We start from the raw sequence: 13,276 nt of genomic DNA, 5'->3' as shown, positions 1-13,276 counted from the left end.
ACCTCTTTAAACCACACACCCCTTCAGCACATGTACGTACATAGACTGTCCAAAGACACAAAGACAGTATGCAAACACTCCATAATTCAAAGTCTATCCTGCCTCAGGCCCCTAGTATCAGGGAATGACTCTTTCGCGACCCATCAAAGGCACGTGCAGTCGAAGATGAATGAAATCCGAAAGTGTCTCACTGCACCTCCTGCTCTCGTTACATCTAAACCTGGAGTCATTGAACCTTTCTAATGTCTTTAATAAGAACTGCGCTGTTTCTCTTAATATTCCCAATTACATTTGCATACCTGTGAACACGCATAATTACATTTCATTTCCCTCCTCTTCAGCGCCGCGGAGAGCGCTCTATCTGTAAGGACGCCTCCGACTGCCCGCCTCCTCTGCTTCCTGCCTGTACCTGCTGAACAAAACGCTGCATAAAAACGCTTCTCACTCATTTCAAACACCCTCTCGTGCGTTCCATGACTGCTTAATCGAGCCTCTTACTGTGAACACAATGCCATTTATTCTATCAACCTCTGCAAAAAAAACATAAAAAACCAACAACATAATCCTTGTGGAGAGGTATGAGAAAACAAATTAAAGCAGGTTTTAGCGAGGTTCCTTTCAAGAGCACACAGTAATACTTTGTAATTGAAGAGGTGCTGGCATTGTATTATTATTTCTTATCTCTCAGCCTGACTCCTGAAGTTGCCTTTCTAATTAACCATTCATAAAAAGGCCTGTCAAAGTTTGATGTGCAGCGGCTATGGAGTTGGTGTGTTTTGAGGCCGTGCAGTTTATTTAATCAGTAACATGAGTCAAAAGGAGTTAGAGATTAAACTAGGACCGCACCAGTGACTGCAGTCGTATCTAAATCGCTATTTAGATGGTTAAATATGACAAATCACAAAGGCTGTGGCCATTTAAGTAAGACAGTTCAAAGTCCTCGGCAAAGAAAGAACAAAATACTGTGTCAAGGCGAGATAGAAATGAGTGCAGCAATGGGTCCAGAGGAGATAAAGGATAAAACCTGTGAAAACATGACTTGAGAGAAAAAATGCAATGTCCGAGGCACACTGATTCTATTGATAAAAGTCCTTTATTGAACCGATTACGCCAACGCGCTTCGACCTGGCACGGTCTTCATCAGGGCAAGTGAACAAGTGAAGTGACTTGTCTTGACGAAGACCGTGCCAGGTCAAAGCGCGTTGGCATCCCTCGTTCAATAAAGGACTTTTTTTTTATCTTATATTTGCACTTTTTCGCTCAGAATGCTGTGCAGCTCTCGACTTACTAATGAAGAATTAATCATCAAATGACGAATAGCGAAAGACGACAAAGACATTGATTGTCATTTTGCTGTGAAATCTCCCAGTCATCCACAGCATGGACATATAGGTCATGTTCAAGGGAGATTGCGGGCATTAGTCCCTGGGGGCAGCTCCTCTGCTCCGTTATGTTGCTCCATTATCACTGAAAGATGTGTCAAAACAATTTCCCTTATAGTTACAATCAAGTGTATTTTCACCGGTGCCAGGCAGACAGTTCAGAGCCAACTCACGATATTGCACAAATGGCATCTATAGTAGACGGATGACAAGAGGCTGTTGCAATTATCAGCAAAAGAACAGTGACTTTTAACGCATTTCTGTCTATTTGTAATAAGTGACTACACTGGATGATCTGTCAGACATATTTAGGACCATGAATCCAGTCTCCTATTGCTCAGATGTTGGAATATTTTAGCTTTGCCTGAGGCACTTCTTGGATAGCACAACAGAGCGGCTCAGTAGGAAGCGTGCTGTGATTCAGGTTGAATGGGAGTCCTTTTATTAGCTTCCTCCGGATGACACCATACAAGTTCTCGCTCATCTCCTCCTCTCATGCGGGGAATGGTGGGTAAAATTGAATCCGGCGTACAGTCTGAGGTGACTTTTATAAGGGAATCTTACAGGACGGTTATTGCTCCATCAGGGACGTAATGAAAGCAGCACAGAGGTGACGCCGGTACAGAAGAAGGTCACTGTTAATATATGGTGATCCCACACTGTCCGTATAGCAGCCTGCCAACCGGGGAGAGCGCCGGAGGAGTCAGGCTTAAGTAACTGACTCACACCCAAGGGCTTGAATCGCCAACTCACTTTCCGTCTGTTGTCTTAAAGAACTTAATGTGATTTGAGCTGACATTCGATCACTATCACTTTTTGAAACTGAGCTGTGGAGTTGACTGAGATGACTATTTGGACTTATGTCAAAGAAAGTTGAATGTAACACTGTTTGTTTTGCCACATACACTCAATATGGAAGCCTTTTTGGTTGGTACTTTTCCTTCTCTTTAAGTTAGTGCACAGATAACGATTTTCAATACCTGGTCAGTTTAAGATTTCATGTCAGAAAAGCTCCTCTTTGTTCTAAAAGTTCTGTGACATGCTGATAAACCCATCCATGAAATGCGGTAAGAAAGTTAGGAATAAGTTTGGCCGTTTAAAATGTACATACTCCCTCTTTCTTTAGCTGTAAACACACAGTCATGTTCATAACCAAAGGGCCCTGAATGTCACTGCTGTTTCTTCATGTGATATTTTTCCTTCCTCCACCTTTGACAACAATATGGTGCGTTTCTCTCTCCTCAGACGTATCCATAAAGTAAAAAAAATGTGGCAGGGGCAGCCTAGTGATCCAAGAGTGCCAGCTCCATCTTAATTCATTAATTTGCTGTATCCCCTCACTCACTCAGCCAGAATAATCCATCTGGAAAGTCCACTGAGCTTTTCTGCCACCAAGCAGAAACGTGCACTGTGGATGACCGCTCACACAGCCGTCTCTATCTGGGTTAATATCTCCATACCGCTGACTGCTCAGGCAAAAACTGTATAGACTTGTGTCAAAACATTCAGATCCTGCCTTGTTTGTGACTGCTTTATAGAGTGAAGGAAATGGTCTTTTTGGAGATTAATTCAACCGAATGTGACAACCTGTAAAGCTCTTGCGAGGTTCATTAATGTTTTATAGTGAATTGTGGGTGTCATGGCATGCATTTTGCAAAAGCTAAGTAGAGTCTTATTAATTTGCTTGCAATCTATATTATGCTTATTTTATTTGTAAGAATATTTAGTTCGTACAGACAAATAGTATTACAGATCATTGTTGTTGTGCATTGCAATTTACTGAGGTCTTGATCTGGGTAAATCATACAAGCTAAGCATTTACCCTTGAATTAGATGATATCTACTATGTTTTAGCTGGGTGTCTTTTCCGATGCGACATAAGGCCCAATGTCGAGGTGGAGATCTTTGGTGCTTTGAGTTGCACAGCTGATTCAGAGTGGGATTTGCAGGAATGGCAAATTGAAAATGTATATTGTTTTGTATTTAATCAACTGATGTTGTAACTGTCTTCAGCCTCTTATCTCCACTTCATGCTGTAACATCTGCTTCCTCTCCAACACGCTGCTTGCTCGTTTGTTTGCCCAGTTCATAATTAGCTATAGGATCACCCATTGTGTAATTATGTATAGCAGTTTGATATGTAATTAAAATGGTATCAGTATGGAGTGTAATTTGTGCAGTGTGATTACCTATTAACAGTGCAAACAGTCGTGGCTAAAAGCCCGTGACCGCCCCTCTCCTCTGTGACACAAGCCACGTCTGAGCAACAGTCGGTAACTACTCACTGTAGTCTGTGTGGCTCACTCAGACAATCCAACATATCAAACGGATATTGCGCCAAGCAGAATACTTGTCAGCAGTTACTTTTAGGAATGAGTTCAGGAGTAACTCAAGTGATCTTTAAAAAAAAAAAAAAAGGCTGTTCAGCAATCCAAAGGTTGACGGTTCATTCTCAGCTCCAGGTAGTCCATACTGTTGTCTGTGTGCAGTGTAAGTAAGTGAGTAAAGTTTATTTATAAAGCGATTTTCTTGGTTCTCAACCTTTTTGATACCGTTGGCATTCCAACTGCATAGAAAACAGACCTCCCATCTTATCTGGTAACCCCGGCTATTATACTGCCTGGCCGAAAAGAAAAATGGCCACCTGGATTTACTCACTGTGATGATCTGGGGTTGCTGCAGTCAATCAGGTCTAGGTTTAGCAACAGTATATGTCCAAAGAAGAAGAAGAAGAAGATCTTTATTTATATAGCGCCTTTCACAGACATAGTCACAAAGCGCTTTACATGAGACAATTGTACATTCACTCCATACTCGGTGGTGGCAAACTACGTTTGTAGCTTCATTTTCCCCTGGGGGAGACTGACAGAAGCGCTTTTGTGACTGGAAAAGGCTTTGCACAGTGGTCACACTCTCCCATCATCAATACATGATCTTGGTGAAAAATTTTACAGCGCTTTATTTTTGGTCAGCCAGTGTATCTTCCAACCCCTATGTTGAGAACTGGTGCATTGCAACCTATAGGGATGACCATAACTATATCTTTCATTTGCTAATAATTTCTTACAGACGCGTCACACAAAAAATCAATCCAAACCCATTTTTTTCTCTTTGTTTGTCCTTATTTTGAACTTCAGGGAACTGGACCACACAGGGAGTCAGTGGGAACACTGCACTGTTTGTTCCTTCCAGATACAGACAGTAAAACAGAGCGAGGCTTACAAACTGCTTGTTAGAGGGCTCTTTATAATAGGTTTAAAAAGAGGGGCTGCTGAGGACACTCTAAGGGAATGTGTTAATGAAAGCACTGGGCTACAAACTGGCCCAAATAAGCTGCATTTGCAAATTCCCTTAAAAATAATTAGAGGTGTCTGAAAGGTCTGGCATATTCAATAAACTTTCTCCCCCCCCTCCCCATTGTTGCCTTGGGAGAAGCCAAATTGAATTGTATACACATAATGTAACACTTAGCTTAGCACATGTAGCCAAAGGTCAAGATATTCTGTGCATTACATAACTGTAAATACATTAATTTGGGTGAAGTACATTCTGATAAAGTCAAACCAAAGGACTATGATAACGTCAATGCAGTAATATTGGAGATAACAAGCTTAAAAGTGGCCCAATTTTCTCTCATGATGTAACGGCGCGGCAAGAAGAGACTGCGCCTTGGGCTTGAATGGATCACTGAACGTACTAAAATGTGAAGAAGTGGTGGAATTAGTGGAGGGTAATAGGAATGCAGCTGTATTATGGGGCTATTATTATAGAGTTAAGCCAAAATGAGTTACCGGCTATAGTTTGGGAATATATTTTAGGTTAGGTTGGAACTTAACATTTGCATACTAAATTAGCAAACTACCCAATGATTCTTTTATCATTTCATTCACCACAGAAACAATACATACAAAACTGTCCTGCCTATGTATGAAGTCGTAAATCTCTATTGCATTGTGGCCTTAGAGCAAAACACCTTCTGATCCTGTTTTCAAGGTAAATGCCCTTCACATGTGTTTTTATGGGGGGAAAAACAAATCGATTTCTTCTGCCATGAAGATATTGACCACAAATATTCATGCACTCTCCATCTCTGTCCCATGTTTTTTCCACTACCCCTCTTCTGGTCTCAGGGCGCCCTATAACTCTTCGAAGCACCTTTTTGAACATATAAAAGCTTTTAACAGCCATAAACTGTATTGTGCTGTGCAGGTCCCATGAGGAGTCACTTGACATTCAGTGTATAGATGATTAGTGTCATTAGTGAATCTGCTGCTCCTCTCTCTCACACAGACACAAGGCCTTTGAAGCCTTTTTCAGATATGAACCTTACACTCATGAAAATTGAATAGAGGCTTGTTCTTGGCAAAGCAATGATTAATTTATGATTAGAAGTAGGTCTGATGAGTGGAAACCAAGGTTTACAGAGGTAGAGTGTGCGTCGGCAAAGAGAGCTCTGAAAGATGCTATGACTTTAACTAAGCTCGGTATTACCCAATCAAAAAGGCTACAGCCTATTAGGCCAGTGTAACGCAAACCTACAACACTAATAAACTAATCTTTTTCCTTGCGTTGTTGCCGTGTTGTCACTTTTTCGTTGCGTTTTTGTCCCTTCGTCGTCACGTCTTTTGCTGCTCCTTTGTTGCGTCTTCATCCTCGTTCTCGGCTCGTTTTTAGTCGCTATTTTCACGCTTTTTTTCCCCAGGAAGCTTGCAGATTTGGGTTAAAATGAAATACACTAGGTCAGTTTTGGAGCTGGTCTGTTGCTGGTCTGTTCTCTCCTTATTTCAATGCATGATTTGATGACATAATTTGATTTTCAGTTTGTGGACTCAGAAAAAGAGTAACACTATAAACACCCATAATAGTTTTCAAAGTTTTCAACTGGACTGGAAAACGCCCTCACCTCAAACAACCCAGTCCAGCCTTCCACAATCAATCCACATTTTTACATACATTGTGGGTGAACTGACTCATAAGCAGGTTGAGATAGGGAAACCAATCAATGGCCCATTGTGAGTTGTCAAAGTGAAACTGCTCAAATAAAAGCCATACTCACCGTCACTGTCTCTCCTCTCTCTTGCAGCTCCTCTGACCGACAAGCCGCCCAAAATCCTGTTCCCTTCTGAAAACAAGATTACCACCATGGAGCTCCAGCTAGGTAAGAGCTTCCCCGGATTTTCCTCCAGCTGCAGTCTGTTGAGTTTGTGTCACTTCCAAACGACGGGAAACAGATGACTTTACAAATCCATTCCAACACACCTCTGGGCGTTTGTAGGTAGATTGATGATGACACTTTTATTTGCTCGGGAAATGGTAAAAGAAAAAGAAAAGAAAAAAAAAAAACCTGTTGTAAGTATGTGTTTCAGGCTTATGCAAATACTGGGTGCTAATATCCCTGGGCTGTTTTGTCAACAATAACGTGCCCATATGGTGCCACATGGAGAGGCAGTCGCCGCTGTTTGTCTTGTTTGACGTGGGGTCACCATGGGCTCGCGATGTGTCCAAGTTTTTTTCTCTATCTCTCCTACTGACAGCATATTGCGGCTTGATTTCTGGGCACATAACTCCGCTGTCCACATGGTGCTAGGTGCTTTGTGAATGGCTAATGCACCTGTCGCGGTTGAGCCCGATCGGACGAGACGACTCGGAGCTTGGAGGAATGAGAGGACGGGGAAGAGGCAGCTGGGAGGGGGAACAAAAGCCTTAATGACCGACTCCGAGGTTAGCTTTTGTCTTTTGTCTGCGGTCATTTAAATCCAGGTACTTGACTTCAAACGACTGGATGATCGGAAGTGAGAGATTACTGCTGTGTATAAAGTGACAAGCACACACCTGAGCCGTTTGGCATGCACTCTAAATGACTTTTATTGGGATTTGGGAATCTGTTTGGAAAATGAGGCTTACAGTGTTGTCAAACTGTCAGAATTGAGTGGGTTTGGGTTTTGTGTGGCCATTATTACACTTATTTTTTGTCCAAATCCAAATCAACTAACAGGGCCTATCTCACCGGCCTGGAGACTAGTTGGAGACTAGCGTCACTGCTTGTCACAGAGATGTCTCCGATGCGTCCCCTTGCAAAAAAGCCAAGTCTCCAGGGTAGTGTCAGTGAAAACGAACAGGTTCGAGTGTCCGCATTGTCTCCGAGAAGTCTGCACAGTATCAAGCAGCTGTGGCAATCTTGCGAACACTATTTGTTGTCCTCAACCTGTGAGACGTTTCTGTGACGTCCCTGCAATATCTCCGAGACCTGTTGGATACCAAAGAGATCTCAAAGAGTCGTATGGAGTCTCTTCGAGATCTCCTTGGTATCCAACAGGTCTCGGAGACTTTGCAGGGACGTCACAGAAACATCTCACAGGTTGAGGACAACAAACCGTATTCGTGACAAAACTGCTTGAAACCGCGTAGATCTCTCGGAGGCCATGCGGAGACCACATGGAGACTTGCCTTATCTCCGGGGGGCGGTCTCAGAAACATCTTCGTGACCAGCAGCAACTCGAGTTTCTTAACTAGTGTCCACAAATGTCAACACAATAGTAAAGGGGTGATTTTTACTCCACGCTAAATTAATCAGAATTCATGGTAAGATCTAACAGGGACCTATTCACCACACCTGCCTCTAAAATCCTGCACTGTCACTCAAAAAGGTGTCGGGTGTCGGGTCCGAATTGCCGTCATGCACAAGCTTAATATTGAAGCAGCAGTTACGTGTAAGACCTGAGGTGGCAGTAGTGAGTATAAAAATGACCAACTTGAAAAAAAATCTAACCTGACAACTAACCTTTTTGGTAACGCTTCCTGTACCCTTATTATAAAGCGTTACCACATTTTATTGTGAGACAAGGTTTGGCATTAAAGTTTTAAGCATAAATAAAGGTGTATAATATAAACCTCTGCTAAATACACTTAGTCGAAGGTTTTGCACCACTGACCACCGAACTGTGGCTCTTCTCCCCGTGTATACTTCATGTCAAGAGTTATTGTTATTTTGGTCACAGCTTGTTGATTGTGGATCCCGATGCCACACCAGCGGAGAAGCACAGACTTGATCATCTCAAGCTATGCGTTTGTGGACGGTTCCTTGTCTGTGACAGCGACCGCAGCGCAGTTTCAAAGTGATCCAAGGACAGTGAGGTTAATATATCCCTATGACAAATCTCACTGAATATTTTTCATCTTTCCTCACTAGCTTCTATAAAGAGGGGGGTTTTATTTTGGAAGTGTGAGGTCAAAAGTATCTCTTCCAAACATTACTTTAGCTCTGACACATTGGTCATAGTTGCCACCTGATCATTTATGTATTTTCTATGAAAAGACTCCCATCACGGTCTGCAGTTACTAAACCCTGAAAGCAGAGCTGTGAAAAGGTCCAGGAGTCTAGTTTTTCTTTTCACGCCACTTGAACTACAATATGCTGAAAGCTTGCTATGGAAATTCTAGCCAGCGATGCCAAAAAAGTGTCGCTGGCTGAGGCTTTAAGCTCCAGTGGGCTCCAGCCTTCACTCTTGATGAATGAATGTCTTGTAAAGTCCGGGACTGCGGTGGCACATGTTGACTCGACATGTGAGGGAGAAAGTTCAATGGTGGTATGAAATTCAGGACCCTGAGGCTTTTTTTTGCTTCTGGGGGCGCCAAAGCCAACCATTTACCTCCCAGTGTGTGGTGGGTGATTCTTGATTCAGGAAGTATTCATGCACTTCTTCCTTTATGATTAATTATGTTGAAGGTTCGTACTGAAAATTAGAGGTTCTTTATGCACTTCTATCCTAAAGACCTGTTTTATACCAACAGCTTACTCACCCCACTGGTCAGATAGAGCCAAATATTTACAAGAGCCCTCTATTTGGTGCACAGCAAAGTTGTTGCCCTCTGTAGTAGACTTTCATTTATTTATCCTGCTTCTCCTTAATATTTGTTGAGTCATGCCCTGAGCCTCTTTATGGGGGCCCGTGGCAGATTTATGGTGGTCAGAACGTGTGGGGAGGAAAGAGTGGTCGCTCCCTCATGGCAAGTGCGAGACAGAAAGAGATGGGATCCAGTGGAGGCCTGTGAATGGGCAGTAAAATGGGAGCTGTAAGCAGAGAGATAAATCTGCAACACTGCTGGGAAACACAGCCCCACTTTATCTCCCCCGGCCGCTGCAGAACCGAGCGCTTCTCAAGGCAGCCGCCATCTTCAGCGCCGCGCCACACAACAACAGGCATAAATAAAACACGCATGTTACATAAAGGGAGGCGCACGACCAGGTATACAAACAAAATACAACCCCTATTCCAAAAAACAGTGGGACAGGGCAGAAATCAAGCGTGTAAACGAGATGTAGCGTTTTTGCAAATCATACTTAACATATTTCTCGTGATTGTATTCCAGCATTTTATATGAGTAGAACGATTTATCTGTCATCAATTCAGTGACGAGGGTTTTACATTCAAAAATCTGAAAAACCACCTGTGTATAATAATACTGTCTTCTTCACTGCCCGAAAGAATTAGGAACAAATATTCTCTTAACATGAAGACTGCATTATGACATTTCATTTGTTGTCCAGCCTGACACTGGTGTGAAAAAGCACAATACCCTCTCTTCAAAAAGACACCCTTTGTATCGTTCAGGATTGCATTTGTCAAGAAAAGGATGCGGAGAATGGAAGCAGATGTTTAAAAATAAACAAAAAAGGAAGAATAGGGAGATGGTGTGGCCGTATGGGACCAGAATAGACATAGACAGATGATGGTCTAATGTAGACAGCCGTATCAGAGGCTCTTGGATCTGGCACTGGTCTTATCAGAGTGTCCCCTGCCCGCTGCCGCTTTGGTAGCCCTGTCACTTTTTACCAAAGAGCCGCAATCCCACGTTGTCAGACTGAGCCACTACTACACTGCCTCTGTGCTGCTGGATCTGCGCTCCTACAAAGTCTCGGGGCCCGTTGGGAGGCCCCCTCAGAAATGTGCATGAATGCTAAAAGCATCCCTGTCAAATATAACTTCTGGACAACTTTTCTGCAGAGGGCTTTTATCGTCCTAAGCTTTTGAGGTTGATATGGCATTGTAGATTTTCTGTTTTCCCCAAAACGAAAGGTTTGTTTTTGATTTTGCTCTTGCTAAATGTTATCCGTCTTCCTTGCGAGTATTTCTTCTGCCATTTTCATGCTACCTTGTTATTAAGATTTTTTTTGAGATTATACACGTTTCCTTGTATGTCTGATTACTCAGCACAGATACTTGATTTGGACAGCAATTATGTAGGTAATATCTCTGCTAACATTCTTGGAATCTCTTTGCGAAGGAAAAAAGCTAACACTCCAGTTTACAACTCTACAAACAAGTATTGCTGCTCCAGGACGTGTTTTAAAAAAATCTCATTTCAGTTACGATACTGGCCAAACAAATCGCTATTAGATAGTTTCCCTTAGTCGTTCCGCTTAGGAGATGTAGCGAATGCTCTTTCTACTGCAGTTTTTGTGTTTTCTTGTTAACACGATTACCTCTAGACAACAAACTGTTTACGTGATATGGATGACTTGATAATAATAAAACTTCAACTGTTAACTCCCGACATCACTTCATGCTCTTACAGTGTAAGGCTTATTTTCTGCTGGTACAGAATTGCACAATATAATATTTAACAGCCTGGGCAGTGAGTCCATTTTAGCCCCTTGCTCCACGAGAAGATGCTGACGTATCAGAATCCCCTGCTGTTTTTGCAATGCTTTTTGACAAGCTCAGACAAATTGACAATGGGGAAATTGCCTTGAAAAGACTACATTTGTACCTCTTTATTTGTTACCCAAGATCCTCAATCCGGTAATGCCTCTCTGTCGGACACCAAACTGTGACAAGTTGTTTTCATTTCCATGGGATTGCTAGTGTCAGCAGATCCTGGGTACATTCGGGAGATTTGTTGGGCTCAATCTGGGTAAAGACTGAGAGAAATAGAGCTGACCTATTCTAAATCCTTATTTTGGAGCGTGGTTTCCCCATTTTAAAGTACCCCGATTTCAAAATAGTGTTGCTGCTTGATACGATTACAACTCTTGATACTAACATTAAGGTAGCCCTACTTTTTAAACTATTATTACTTTTTGCCATTATGAACTTTGACAGCGTCTCTCATCATCTAACACGAGCCAGGTGAGGACCCACACAATGTCACATAATGGGGAGAGTGTGCGAGTGGACTCATCTGTTAACACAATTGCAACACTCCATCACCGGGTTTGACTCTTTAGGGCACAGGTGTCAAACACAAGGCTCGCGGGCCACATGCGGCCTGCGAGATGATTTAATGTAGCCCTTCGTAGAGGATGAATTTTTGAGTATGTAAAAAAAAAAAAGCAAAAGCTTAAATAAAAATAAAGGAAATAATTCCACATGTATCCAGCAGAGGGCACTGACATAATATGAAATCATGATTTAAACAACACATTATAGCCATGTAGTAAATGGTCAGTCTGCCCCAGGGCGGCTGTGGCTACAATAGTAATTTACAGCCATCGAGCTAAGAGTGAATTTGGCCCACGACCCAATACGAGTTTGATACCCCTGCATTAGGGTGTATATGTGTTATTGCTCAGGCTATAGTCCAGGGCATCACTTTCACAGCATCGTCACATTGGGTAAGGTCAAAAATGGGACAGGGCAAATCTGGAGAAGACTTGGCTCTTAATAGTGCATGGTCTCACTCTGATTGGCGACACGTGAAGCCATCTCTCTACTTTGTTTAAGCCAGGGGTACCCAAAGTATGACCCGGGGGTCAAATGCGGCCCCCAGGCTTCTTGTTGAATTGGCACACATCGCTAGAGATGGCACTTCAAAATCTTAACATTTCACTGTGAGCTGACATTCTTGTTTCAAGCCTAAAGAAGAAAGAAAGCTAAATGTGTCCAGTTGAAATGTTCACTGCATTGACCACACCATATACAAAATTATGAAAAAAGTTTGGTTTAAGCTACAACATACATAACATAAAACATCTGTTCTTAAAGGTCACAGCGCACACGCGCTGAATCATGGATCATGTATTTGTCTTCATTTCCTTTAACCTCGGCTTCCGCAGTACAATGCCTATAGTTTAAGTAACTCACAGCGAGCTGCATGCTAGCGGGCTACGACAGCCAAACAAAGCTAAATGTTTAAGTGTGTGAACCGTCGTCATTAATCACGCAGTCTGGAGCTGAGAGTGCGAGTCTGGCCCTATGATAAATGAACCGGGGCGCCTCTGCACACGCCTAACAGGGACTCAGCATATAAGGCGAGAAGACTGTACAGGGGCATAAAAGGAAGGCGAGAGCGGGCCACATAGACTGTTTATTTCTCCCTCAGCATTAGTCACCAAACTGAGTCGTTCAGGAGAAAGGTGTGAATGCTTAATGCATGCGAGATGGATTTTGTTCTTCTCCTCTGAAGGCCATACAGACGCTGATGCCCAATGCTCTGTCAGACTCTGCAGTTTTAGTGCGGTTATTTTTTATCAGCAGCATCCTTCAAGCCGATTCAGCACAGGAAGCGACTGGGGAGAGGGAGAGCTGTCTGACCGGCTTCTCAGCACGTCCAATCAGTTATTTCAACTATTAACTGTGGATTCTTTTTACTTCGCTTTCCTCTCTACGTGGTGGAGGCAGTAAAGCAGAGCGCAGCAAAGTAAAAACTGTGTTATGTTAGTGCAAACTTTTTGTTTGACGTGTGTACTTTTTTTTGTGTACCCATTTGTACTTTATTGAACTAAATTGGGATCGGAGTCTGTATTTCCTCCCACACACAGTCATGCTATTGTTTTTAATGATTTTCTTAGTTTTATGCCTCGAGTGCACATGCACTATGTTTTAAAATAACTTTATGCTAATTACTGTAACAAAGCAATCGATTTAGTGTTTTGTTTTTTTCATATTTCACTA

At 42.5% G+C, this 13,276-nt stretch overlaps 1 protein-coding gene across 5 annotated transcripts in view; it reads left to right on the top strand.

Moving 5' to 3' along the window:
- Nucleotides 1-13,276, top strand: part of il1rapl1a (interleukin 1 receptor accessory protein-like 1a) — a 167,673-nt gene that overhangs the window by 97,414 nt on the left and 56,983 nt on the right. For all 5 annotated transcript variants that reach the window (XM_079562471.1, XM_079562470.1, XM_079562469.1 and 2 more), the window contains exon 6: nucleotides 6,466-6,540. In XM_079562471.1, coding sequence (XP_079418597.1) covers nucleotides 6,466-6,540 — 75 coding nt within the window. The remainder of the gene's footprint in view (nucleotides 1-6,465; nucleotides 6,541-13,276) is intronic.

The sequence above is a fragment of the Gobius niger genome, assembly GCF_951799975.1.
Source record: "Gobius niger genome assembly, chromosome: 9".
Lineage (NCBI taxonomy): Eukaryota > Metazoa > Chordata > Actinopteri > Gobiiformes > Gobiidae > Gobius > Gobius niger.
Note: the sequence above shows the minus strand (reverse complement) of the source record. Positions and strands in the feature narration are given on the sequence as shown.